The 13,590-nt window shown below is 42.9% G+C and overlaps 1 protein-coding gene across 1 annotated transcript in view; it reads right to left on the bottom strand.

Moving 5' to 3' along the window:
- Positions 1–458: 458 nt before the first annotated feature.
- Positions 459–13,590, bottom strand: part of pard3ab (par-3 family cell polarity regulator alpha, b) — a gene marked incomplete at its 5' end in the record, with an annotated part of 78,845 nt that continues 65,713 nt past the window's right edge. Inside the window, 2 exons of the mRNA XM_071514345.1 lie at positions 459–741; positions 9,452–9,580. Coding sequence (XP_071370446.1) covers positions 459–741; positions 9,452–9,580 — 412 coding nt within the window. The remainder of the gene's footprint in view (positions 742–9,451; positions 9,581–13,590) is intronic.

The raw sequence follows: 13,590 nt of genomic DNA, 5'->3' as shown, positions 1-13,590 counted from the left end.
ATTCCAAAAAAACAAAAAAACAAAATTTCACCCCCATGATGTACACTACCAGTCAAAAATTTGGTCACGCCGCATTTGTCTTTATTTTTACTATTTTCCACATTTTAGAATAATAGTAAAGACATCAAAACTATGAAATAACTCAAATGGAATTATGCAGTGACCAAAAAAAGTGTTAAACAAATCAAAACTATCTTATATTTTAGATTCTTTAAAGTAGCCGCCCTTTGCCTTGATGGAAAGGCAAAGACTTTGGAAAGAAATTCATACATAGGCACCAACTTCACTATTTATATTTGTCTAAGAAACACATTTCAAGCGTTTAAGCAGAAGCCTTTAGATCAAAATGGCTTTAAGAGAATGAAAAACGTACTACATTCAATCAGGTGGGTCCAAACTTTGGACTGGTAGAGTATATAGTATTTTAAAAATGGAACAATTCAAAAGGCACCACACCCTTACCTGTCTGCAGAGGGAGGGCGTCCATTGCGGGCCTTGCTGACTTGGGTGTAGAGGGAGTCGGAGTGCTGGTGCTGGTGGTGTGGATGGATGTGGGGGTAATCGTCCCGGGGGCTGTGGGGCCGGCTGTGCCCGCTGTCCACGGAGCTGTCCAGCGGGGCGATGCCGGCGTACGGGTGCTCGTCCTCCGCCCCCGGCAGCGGGCGGCTCACGTCCAGGATCTCGGCGTAGTCCCTCTCCCTGGCCTGCCGCTCCCGCAGCTCCCTGGTCTTGGCCTGGATCCTGGAGGTGGTGATGTTGACGCACATGTTGAAACCCGAAAATCCAGGTTTTCAGAGAGAGAGAGAGTGTGGTCCTGTGTAGCTTTATGAGTGGAGCGTGGTTCTAACTCTGAGGCCACCTCTGGTAGGATGTATGAAATTTTGGTACCACAAAGCAGTGATTCTCAACCTTTTTCATATCAAGGACCCCTAACGTAGTCCATATTAGGGCCACGGACCCCCATTTGATGAGATTTTGTCTCTCAGTCGGAACCAAATCTGAGATAATTTTTATAGATATGATTTTGTCCAGAACTCCATGACTAATAGTCATTCCTCTACATTCTCTAATTGTTTTTAACAGTGTTTAAAAGTTTAATAATTCATCAATTTGCTGGGGACCCCCTGGAACTCCCTCAAGGACCCCTGGTGGTCCCCGGACCCCATGTTGAGAACCACTGCTATAAAGCACTGTTGTCCAGCAAATGATATTTGCATTTAGCTGACACTCTTTTCCATATTGACTGACCATGAGTGCAACAGTGGAATAATGTTGAATTCCTACATTGTCAATATTATAGCCAACTGGTGTTTTCGTTATACAAACATTTCTCTGAAACAGAATGACTCTCTTCGGTTGATTTAAACCTCAGTGGGCGGAGCCAAAGAAGCAAATCTTTTCTGGTTAAGTAACGTCAGACTGAGGCCCAGTGAAAAAGGCAAGAAGTAAAAGAGGAGGAAGCTAATATTATGAAGCCTAGCACCGTAAAAATGCAATCTAGCCATACTAAGTTATCTTAGATATGGAGGTTTAGTGAAGGTCTTTTGCATGCTTAAGCTGTAGTTTTACTTCTCATACCATCCTGCCATTCACATCTCTCACGCATGCTCACTCATTATTTCCTTGCTGTCTTTTCCCGGGCTGTCAATTGAGATATCAGCTGTTCACATCAGCTGGTCACATCTATCCAATAGCACAGCGACACACCTCCATTATTAGCCTATCATTTTGCTGCTGTCTTTTTAAATGTTTCTCTCTCCGCTTTAGTCCGTTCATGCTGCTGTTATGCGCTCACCCCTCCACCTCCCCGTCTCCACCCAGTCTTTGCAGATTCATCAGTTTCATCAGCTTCTTCACTCATCAGCCTCACCAGCCTATCAGTCTCAGCAGAGTCATCAGCCACCACCACCACCAGTGTCTGGACTCCACAGGGGGATTTATCTTGCTGCTGCTCGGGGCCGGTGCCCCTCGATTACAAAATCTCCCTGTAGAGTCTAAGCGCCAAAGACTTTCTTGTTAAGTCTTAATTTTCACTATATCATCTGTTATAATAAGCAATTATCTTTACTTCATTCACTTGTCTCTCCTGATTGAAATCTAGTTAGGCTAGCTGACCTTCCAAGATCATGAATGCTATGGTCATGAAGGAATGGAAAAAATCACTGGCATTTATATGTTTTATTCATATCCTTCTTTGCTATTCATTTTGCCAGTTGGCTAAGTTGTGCTCTGAAAAACTGTGGTTCGTTGGCTCTGCCCACTGAGGTTTAACTCTGACTGCCTCTATTTCTATCACTAAAACTCCAATCTGTTACATTATGAGCCACCGATAGTGAGTGCAAGGATCAAAATCACAGCATCCAGATAATAGATGTGACAAATATTCCTGTGTCCCTACAGTAATCATATTCGATGCTGAAACCCTAATGAAGATTTTTTAAACTTACATGTATGTATACCTGTGTGCTTTTGTCCATTTCCTCATTATGTTTACAGGGATAGTGAGTGACTCTGAATCCCTTTGGGCATTGGACATCTTCCAGCAGTTACTTTTAGACGCATATTATTTGTGATAATTTTAAACAGAATATTGCTTTTAAAAGAACTGCCAGAACCATTCTATTCATTCTCTGAACACATGTATAGGAACGTTCATGTGACAACTCACATAGTGACAGATTAAGTACATACTGACACACATAATACAGGGACAACAAAACAAGCGGGCTGTGTAAAAGAAATGTTATTGTCATCCCTTATGAGTTATGGTTCAAACTTCTGTGAGGGAAATTGAGGCGTCTACCTTAGAGTTTTCCCCTTTGTCAGGTAAAACCTTTATGTGACTAAAGCCTTGTATATACTGTGGAGCCGAGAGCCGCTTTTAATCTCAAGAGTCACATTAACAAAACACCAGACGTGCCACTGCAACATCTGCAAGTGATTGTTTATTGTGCCTTTTTAACTTTCCATTACAGAAGAGAGAGAGAGAGAGAGAGAGAGAGAGAGAGGATGTGGAGTCTATTATTTATGCTTTTTTTCCCACTGAAAAATACCATAAACAATGCAATAATAGGCCTTCGCCCCCTCAACACCTCACACAAGGGGAAGCACTTTGTATTCACAGAGTGCTGCTAATATATAGCTACCCTCCATTTCTCTTTCTCTCTCTCAAACACACACACACACACACACACACACACGTCTGACTTTTATCTGTCTCAAACTCACACACACACACACATACACAGAACCACTCACACACACACACACTCACACACACACTCACACTCTCTCTTTAGGCCATTACCTGGCGAGTAACTGGCAACACCATTCCTATAGCAGGGGGACTACCTATCGCGCAGCCCCGTAATTACAGCCCTGCCAATTATCAGAGCTTTACAACTACCAATTATCATACTGCTCCCTTTTCTCCAGGCCCCTTTTTAACGGCGGTGGAATAGAGAGCGGGACAGGCGCGGTGGTGACGAGGCGGGGGGTGGGGGGTGGGGGTGGGGGGGGTGTGACTTCACTGAGCGCTCTGCGGGCTCAAAACGTTGCCTCCAGAAAACTTGCGTGCTGCGCGTAATGAAATAACAAGTCACAGAAAGAGGGCTCCCCATTGGAGGGTGGAAACTGTGGGTAAAAAAAAAAAAAACATTAAGCGTGGAAACGAGATGAGACGGCGGACAGTCGATAGCATTAGCAGCTCCGTACCGAATGTGGACGACGCTAAGTATCTTTTGACCAAAATTTATACCTCCTCAAGCGTCTTAAACCGTGTCAGACGGCCGCTGGCGGACTCACACACTGCGTCTGCACTATTTGTGGACTCAGCGATTATCTAACGGCGCAGAAGGAAGCGGGGCCCTTGAGGGATCTATCTTTAAACCCGGAGGAAAACAGTGTTTTCCATCGGAGAAAGCGAACAGCAAGAACTGGGAGCAGCCACTGATTGTATACACAAGCGCCGTGGCTGATAAGATAAGGCCAGACATACCAATCTAGCGCCCGGCTTTCTCGGCGCAGCCCCTTTCCATAACAAGCCTGCCGGAGGGGTCGACAGGGCCATTTTCTAAGCGAGGAAGGATGCCGCTTTGTACACTGACAAACCGGTTTTGGAATGTGAGAAAGGACACGATCTGGACTCTTAAGAACTTAACCAAGGAACGCAGGGAAAGTACGGCACCCTACCTCTAAACCAACAGATAGATCCTGCACATCTAAATCTCCATCACAACAAGCACTTTGTGAAGAACCAGTTTTGTTAAAAGTGCTTTACAAGTAAATTCGAGTCGACTTGAAATGTGGCAGAAAGGAAGAACACACTTGGCCTAACTTTGTCCCCCTTAGACCCGACATATTTAGGTAAGGAAACACTCTCTAGTCTTAACAATTAGCCTTGATGAGAGATGGAAATACCTCTAGCACAAAGACGAAAAGGGCAGAAGAAGAAGAGTGAGAGGCTGAACAAAAAGAGGGGCGACGTAGAGGAAAGAGAGGGAGCGGCAGGAGGAAAAAAAAGGGGGTATAGAAAACGCAGGATGGGACATTACGGCAGAAGAAACGCAGCTGATGAGTGACCTTTCTACCACGTCAAGCCAGAACAATGGTCCATTATGTGCCATTGTGTCCACTGTGTAATAATCCTTCCCCTTAGCAGTAATGCTGACACAACTGATAGACCCGGGTGAAAGGCAGGAAGTACATGAAAGGGGAAGGTCCGGACGGCGGCATAAAGGGCCCTTGGATTGATAACTTTGGACATTTTGGACATCTGGACATTTTCTATAAAAGACTGATTTAGCGACAAGTGGCTTTAGCCAGTTTTGAGGCTGTTGCTGTGTGCTTAAAGGGGAATACTACGCAATTTTAAGAATTCATAAGAAGTAAACAATGGGGAAGACCCAGTAGAACAAGATGAAGAAGAAGCCCAGGAACTGATCCTTGATACACATCTGAATGTCTAATTTGGCTACAAGTAATGTCACTAAAGTACAGAGGCTTTTTGTTGGACCTGCTGTTAAAAGAGAGTATTGGGGAAGTAAACACAGGAATACATCTTACATTAGTAGATTTTGGGCATTTAGCTGATGCTCTACAGCAGTGATTCTCAACCTTTTTACCCTAATTTAGTACACATTAGGGCCACACACCCCCATCTGATGATATATTTTCTCTCTGACCCAAATCTGAGAATATTTTTATTGTTAGATATGATTTTGTCCAGAATTCCACGACTATCTCTATTGTAGGTAGAGAGATAACAGTAAAATTATGATACGAAATAGTCATTCTTCTACATTCTCTATTGTGTTAACTTCTTGCAAATTAAATAATGGTGAAGTTTAACAAGTCATCAATTTGCTGGGGACCCCCCGGAACACCCCTCAAGGACCCCTGGTGGTCCCCGGACCCCACGTTGAGAACCACTGCTCTACAGCACTGAGCAGGTAGGGGTTAAGTGTCTTGCTCAAGGATTCTTCAATGGGACAAATGGCTGTTGACAGTCGGTTAGGGTTAGGGTTGACTGTCTCTCAAAACACTGACTGAACAAATCTGATTTAGCCATAAAGAGTGTTTGCCATCTTTGATGGTGTTGCCATGTCCTGCGAGGCTAAATCACATGCTCCCTCTGTAGTGCAAATAACACAATAAAGTTTCTCCAACACTAAAATCAGACACGAGGAACCACACCTAACAACACAGAAACCAAAGCAAAGCAACAATATTTTCTGCCTTTCTCAGACATGAAAGGGTATTAGATCTCTCTAATGGTGGAAAAACATTTTTATCTCAATAATCTTTGCCTAATGACCCCCATCTAATAGTCTAAATCTATACTTTTCAGAAAAAGTAATTCATCGACTCGTGAGACTCATGTCTCCGTTTTAGTAAAATAAATCAGCAGTGAAAAACACAAAACCAAAGATATTTTATCCAAATGGATGTGAACATTTACAATGAATGTCACACATTATCTACATCAGGCGCAAAAGATGAAATAACAACAAGAAGATATTATTTCCTTGAGCTTGGCTTCTTAATATCTTTATCCGCTCTACAAATGACCCTCCATCATCCCCATCAAACCTCGGCGCACCATCTGAACGAGTCCTGGTCGAGATTTGTTTGTCTGGCTGAGCGGCGGAGTCCGTTGGGACCTCAGACTTCAACCTGTGAAGAAATCCATCCATCTAGTCAAACAAAGCTGGATAGGCGCTATGCACCGAGGAGCCGGAGCTCCCAGTTGAACCCTGGGAAAAGCAGCTCGGCGAAACGCGTCAGCCGGCTGGATCGTTGTTTAACACTGAAGCGGGCGCAAACTTCCACCTTCTCAATGGGATCCCACAGTCAATATCTGTGTATCGCAGCTGGTGGGTAAATACTAACAAGTGTGCTTGCGCTTTTTAGGTTTGTGAGGTGTGTGTGTGTGTGTGTGTGTGTGTGTGTGTGTGTGTGTGTAGGGTGGGGGGTTGTTGGAGTGAGTGAAACACCAAAGTGCTGTGGTATTGTTGCAACTATGAGAATCTTCTGAACAAAATATTTAATTCATGCGTTGACTTTCCAACAACAGTTAGAAAATCACCAAGCTCCTTCCTGGTATGTGGATGTACAGCGCACCAACCTCCAGTTAGTTGATGGTTGTTTGGCTTCTACCGTACTGTCTGGTATATGAGTGCACACTGTATTTCTCTTATGCATGGCTCCTGCCGCTCTGTGCCACCTAAACAGTGTGTACCGTAATTCCTCTAAGCAGTGTGCACGGCAAAAAACTAACAACCAACAAACAAACAAATTAATGCATGGATGAACAAATGCACACACACACACACACACACACACACACACACACAGAGCCTGGTTCTTGTAGAGGTGTTCCTCCTGAGCACCTAATAATATAATATAATCTTCAGTGTCTTGCTCAAGGGCACTTCAGCAGGGCGTATGCTTGGTGGGTTGATCGCACCACCCTGCTGCAGAGAAGAAGAAGACAAAATAGAAGGAGTAGGAGAAGAAGAATACTGTCCATACTACTACTATTACTTCTAATAAGAGCTATATTTGGACACTGCATATTTGGTCAATGCAGCTGCGAGGCTTTTGAGCCAGGACTATATTACGCCTATCTTAGCATCCCTTCACTAGTTGCCTATCGGTTTTAGGATTGATTTTAAGGTTTTACCGATTACCTTTAACGCATTTCATGGTCTGGCCCCCGGCTATTTTCCAGAGCTTCTAATCACCTGTGAGCCTGAGCGAGGGGCTTTTTGCCTCCAGGACCCCTGGACTGTGGGACGACCTGCCTGAGGAGTTTAGACTGACAAAACCAGTATCAGTAACTTGTTTAATCACTTCTTAAAAAACACTTTTATGAACTGGCTTAAATTTCTACTATTTATCGCTTTTAATTTTGCTGTATGTTATGATTCTTCTTCTTATTATTATTATATTTGTGCAGCATATTTCTTAAAGTTACAAAATGCTTCAAAACCACATACAGTGCCTTCAGAAAGTATTCAATCCCCTTGATCATTTATACATTTTGTGTTGGAATTCAAAATGGATTAAATTGAGTTTTTTTTGTCAACAATCTACACACAACATAACCCATAATGAGAACGTAAAAAAAAATACAGAAATATGCTCATTTAAATAAGTATTCAACCCCCTGAGTCAATACTTTGCAGAAGCACCCTTGGCAGCAATTACAGCTTCAAGTCTTCTAGGATACGCCGAAAAAAAATCCTAATTTAATCCATTTTGAATTCAGGCTGTAACCACACCAAATGCGGAAGAAGTCAAGGGGGTTGAGTACTTTCTGAAGGCACTGCATCTGCTAAAAAGTGTTTTTTTAGGAATGAGGTGCACATTATCTCTCCCACACATATATTTTGGAAATCATGCACAGCGGTCCAGGGTTTCAAGGGTCCAAGCATTGTTAAACTTTATCATCAGCACAACGGAGAGTTATATTCTATTATTGGTAATTAGTGCAAGTGACTGGGACATTAACTAACACTGACACTAACTAATATAAGAGAAACCACTGACTGGATTAACATAAATTAATTGTCTTTAAAAGCAACAGTCTGAACTTTAAACCAAAATCCAGCCAAACAAGCAGATCTTCTGACATGGCATTTGCGCTAACCTTGCGCCAATTAAAAATAAAGATTATGCCATTATCATATTATTGGACTAACCAACGAAAGGAAAGAATTACAAACCAAATTTTCCTAACGAGTGACTGCGGGGCGTAATGGCATTAATGACTCCTGCCCCTACACCAAGAGAACGGGAATTAATTAGCTGGCGGGGCTGTAATGGCCTTGGCATTTATAAACCGCCGCCCCCAAATGACTGGCACAGTGCCCGCCTGACATTTAGTTTGTTAGGGAGAGAGAGTGAGAGAGAGTGAGGGAGAGAGAGAGAGATAGAGAGAGAGAGAGAGAGAATTGCTGTCTTGGGGCAGTTTGGTTTTGGGCGCTCACCCGATAACAGCAAAAGAGTCAGAATTGATGTGCTCCATAACCATCTATGGGGAGTTCCTTTCAGTGTTTCATCCCGTTTTTCTACCAAGAACATGAAGCAAAATAATTATTTATTTACGGAGCACAACATTTCCATCGCTTTGGCTCTTGTTTCTATCGAATTCAGTAGAGGGAATTCCTTCTATCTGCTGCACCATGCTAGGGTGGGGACGCTTAACTTCCTCAAGTTTGGTCCAGTTATCCAAAAAACTACCCGTTTCCATGTAACCGTCCCTTGGGGCTTTCTGGCAAAACTCTCTCCATACTGTAAAGTAGCAGTAGTGAGGTCTCCAATTAGATGGAGTCATAACCCAGGTACATTAACTGCTACTGGATACAGAATTTCCCCTGGAAAATGTAATTTTACGGTGGGTAAACTTCTTTTTTTCAAATTAGGGGAAAAAAAAGAAATGAGTGAACAGAAACTGGATGTACACGTCAAAGTAGGCGGTAGAACTGACAGACTTACTAGCCACAGCCAAAATGTATTTTCTCCTTCGACATGTAGAGTGAGCAGCCCACTCCCCCCTTCGCATTTTATAACTTTATTGAGACAGACAGTGGGGAAGCTGAGAGGGGCAGAGGAGCGCAGACAGATGGACGGGTTTTGTCGGGATTTGCAGTGTTGTAACCAAGATCAAGGCTATTACGAGACAAATTGGTTTTTTAACATTAAAGCTTTGTGACTATTCCCCAAGAACTAATTATTTCATTTCATTATGCTCACTTTGATTTATGGATCTTAGTGGAGCTGCAAGGTTATGACAACTTTTTCCCCCTCTTTGATATTTGATCCTAGACCGGCAAAGGCTCATGTGGGTCCAGAGACAAAAGGGCCTTCACCGCGACACCAAACCGGGCGCATAACAACCAAAATGGAACAGTATTCGGCTGGTGAAGATATAGCGGGAAAGCCTCACCTCTCCTGCTCCAGCCTCATCTTCAGCGTCTCCTCCTCGGAGGCCTGCGTCTCCTCCGGCTTCCACTTGCTGGAGCCTTTACGCTCCATCTTCTCCCCCGGCCGCTCGTCCTTACGGTGCTTCCCAAACCTGCAGCACGAACACAGGCAGGACGAGAATCCATTTATTCACAAAGACATGTCTATATTCCATTGGGATTTATTGTTATTATTATCAATAAGCCCTTCTCTAAGAGCAGAGCTTGTACCGTGCTTTACAAACAGGCATCAAACAAAGAAACAGCTAAAAAAAGTGTGTTATCCTATCTTTTTTTTAATTTTTGTTTTTTTGTTTTGTTTTGTTAGTTTAAACCTGTATCACAAGTTCATGTTAGAGTAAGATTCTCTTCATTCACGGAAGATATTTTACAGGAGTGAAAGCTCTGATATTTCTTTATTATTTTTTATTCTAACTTGAGCACGGTGCTCTCTGGTGCGCCGGGTGAGTTCAGTGAGCCCAGGGACCGTGAAACCCATTAAAAACCCCCATTCTGAAAGATGACATTATCCAAGGGCATCAACGAAAGGGATCAGAAATGTTACAGGAATTCCTGCTAAATGGACTTTTTTGGAGGTTGTCATTTCACGGCGGTAAAGTCCATGTTCTGGGAGTTTGTTCTCTTCTGTCTGTCCTGTATTTCTGTTTTTAATCACTTTGTTTCTGAGTTTTCCCGCTGTGGAACTAATCGATGGGTTTGTTCTGGTGGATTGTTCCGTGCCTTTAGCAGACAGAGGTGTGCAGATCTTATCGACACGGTATCTACTACTTTGATTGAAACAAGGTACAAGTCGTTGGTGTAGAAAATGACAGGAGAGGCTGGTCACTCCATCTCCTCCCTGCATGAAGGCAAACAGCAGAGGGAAACTAAGAAATCCTGCAACCATTACAGTGAAATCTTAAACATTTACTGACGCTCTTATCCTAAGAAGCTTACAATAAGCCGACAGGTAGGTAGCTCAAACTTGTGGCATTTCTCTCTAACCATCAGGCCGCCCTTCAGAAGCTCAACGACTCAAACATGATCGATCTATTGATTGAAAATGTTTGCGAGTATGTCTGCGAGTATGTCTGCAACCACAAGAACACAAACAAAAAACCCCCAACAACAACAACAGGTATCACTTAACAGACAACTAGGTGCTCAAATCAAACCGAAAAATCCTCCTCAAAACCTCAAACCCGGTGTAAAGGTGGGGAGTGGTAAAGGATGAAGGAGGCGTAGACGCAGCCTCATCACAGTAATTATATTCATGGGGAGGGGGAGTGACGCTTAACGAAATGGGCGCCATTGCTGAGATATTTCAGGTTGATTGGCTCGGCATAAAGCGGCGGCCTGTAGAAGAAATGACTTTGGCACAGCGCTCGCTTCCACAATGAACCGCCGTGATTATTCACAGGGAAATTGGTCCGGAGAGAATATCTACGACTTCTAAAGAGACACGGCGAGAGAAACCCAAGAGGTGTGTGTGTGTGTGTGTGCGTGTGTGTGTGCGTGCGTGTGTTAATGAAAGAGAAAGAAGATAGTGAACGAGAGAGAAAAACTGAGCGAGAACAAGAGAAAGTCAATGACTGAAACATTAAGACCAAAAACTAAACTACAGAGGAGAAAACCAAAGAAAAGCTCAAGAGGAGTGTGTATGAATGTGTGTGCGTGTGTGTGTGTGTGTGTAAGAGAGAGAGAGAGAGAGTGTGCGTAAGTGAGAGAGAGAGGGAGAGAAAGAGAAGGAGAAAGATAAAAAGAAAGTGAGTGAGAGAGAAAGTCAGAAGATCAAAAGCAAAACAAGTAAGGATAGCACAAAGAAAACCCCAAAAGATGTGTGTGTGTTTGTGTGTGTGTGTGTGTAAAAGAGAGATAGAACAGAGTAAATGGAAAGTGAATGAATGAGATTAAGAAAGAAAGAGACCATAAACAAAGCAAATGCAAAAAAAAGAAAAAAGAAAGGAGAGTGTGGGTGTGTGTGTGCATGAAATAGCAATACAGAGGAGAGAGAGAGAGAGAATTTAGAACAAGAGGAAGATAAAGTGAATCAATGAGAGAGAGAGAGAGAGAGAGAGAGAGAGAGAGAGAAAGAGAGAGAGAGAAAAAAAAAAAACAGGCAAAGGAAAGGCAAAGAAAAGCCAGAGGTGTGAGTGTGTAGGTGTGTGAGAGATTGAGCAACAAAAGAGAAAAACAACAACACTGAATGGGAGAAAAGGTGGGAGGGAAAAAAAAAGTGAATGAATGGGAGAGTGAGAGCAAGATAAAGAGACTAAAAGCAAAATGAAAAGAAAAACCAAAGGTGTGGCAGTGTGTTGTGTGTGAATATATATCAAAGAAAGATAAAAAAAAAAAAAAAGAGACAGTGAACTAATGAAAGTTTGAGAGAAAGCAAGAAAAACACACAACAAGACCAGGGTTTGTAAAATACCTTTTGCTATATTCCTGTCAGAGGTGGTGACTCGAGTCAGACTGGAGTCACAATTTTAAGACTTGACTTGATGCATCAAGAGAAGACTTGAGACTTAACTTGACCCTGGTTCTGGTGACTTGGGACTTGACTCTGACTTGTACTCTGATGACTTGAAAAGGTTTCTAAAGTCTTGACTTGAGATCTTGTGTTTGTGTAAATGACTCAGATTGAAAGTGATGAGATTTGTTCCAGCAGACGACTGAATTTAAATTCTGTTTTCTGAATTTGTATGGAATGATTGAATTTCATATTGCATTGAAAAGTCCTAGATATTTCGTTTTCTTTAAGATATTAAATTGATACTGGACTCTTGATTTATTCTGACTTGACTTGCTGTTCTACATTTAGACTTGAGACTTGACATTAACGACATGGACTTGACTTGAGACTTGTGCCTCAAGACTCGAGGACTTGGGACTCGAGCTAAGCTGACTCTGTCACACCTCTGATTCCTGTAAAGTAAAGTTGTAAAATTCCCTGATGATATTCCCTGAAAATGCATCAAATTCCCTGCTTTTCCCTGTCTGAAAAAACACCTGACTATATTTTTGATAAATTTCATCACAAATCGGAACGCTGCAAGAGAAAATACTCCAAGATAACAGATACCGAACTGTAAGAAAACCAAGGGATGAGAGCGAGGAAGAGAAACCGCAGTGGGTGGGCCGGAGACGAAGGTCCATTACCTGATTAATTTAACCGCCTTGCGTCTGAAATGCGGCGGCGGAGTGACGGCTCGCCGTTAGCGCTAAGAGCGGGGCGATCTATCACGCCGAGCGACGGGTGACACTTCCTCTCTCCACGCCACTAACTTTCATTAACGGCCCCTTAAAAAACAGCCTAACTCTCCTCGACGCACACATACGCACCGCCACGCCACGCCGAGATTTATGACTGGATGGGAAAACTTCGGGAGAGGAGAACGGGGGGGGTATCGACCATGACACCGGGGCATTTAATAATCTTAATATTCCAGGCACAGTTAGGCCCGCCTCGTCTCCGGCGGCGGCAATAAAGAGACTCAGACGGGTTCGGCGGTTTGGGAAGACGACTTCAAAATGTCAAGGACTTCTGAGGCTGAACTGCTAATCCCTTTAACAGGACCAGAAGAACAAACAAGCGCATGGTGGTGTTGCGGGGGTGTTTTTTCGGTGCCGTTTCGGATATGAAATGTCAGTGAAGCGCGCCGGTCGGTACATCACAAACCGCCGAATTTGGGATTAAGTCGAGGGAATGCCTATAAAATATGAACTAAAGTAGTAAAATGTCAAGGACGCCTTTAATAATCTGGGAAGAGTTTTGTTACTTATTGTTCACATTTTCTATTTATACTAGCAAATTTATGGTACCCCTTGTTTTTAATTAGGGTGGTCTGTCTCATACTTATTCTAATGTTTTGGCACCCCTCTTGCTATTATGTATGCTTTGTATTATGATGTGAGCATCTACCAATGTCCTCACATGGTCCACTTTATTGATTGTTGATGTAAAGCACTTTGAGCTGCATGTTGTGTATGAAAGGTGCTAAACAAATAAAGGTTATTATTATTATATATTATTATTACACTTGACCACAGATTATCCTAACATATGGCTTGGATCTGCCTATCTCCCATTGGGATTTTACTCCTATGTAGCTTCATCTTTAGG

The sequence above is a fragment of the Centroberyx affinis genome, unplaced genomic scaffold, assembly GCF_046629955.1.
Source record: "Centroberyx affinis isolate AG114_WGS23_722 - 3 ecotype Tasmania unplaced genomic scaffold, CSIRO-AGI_Caff_v1 ptg008537l_1, whole genome shotgun sequence".
NCBI classification, from domain to species: domain Eukaryota; kingdom Metazoa; phylum Chordata; class Actinopteri; order Beryciformes; family Berycidae; genus Centroberyx; species Centroberyx affinis.
The sequence above is the reverse complement of the archived record's forward strand: the minus strand, read 5'-3'. Positions and strand labels throughout refer to the sequence as shown.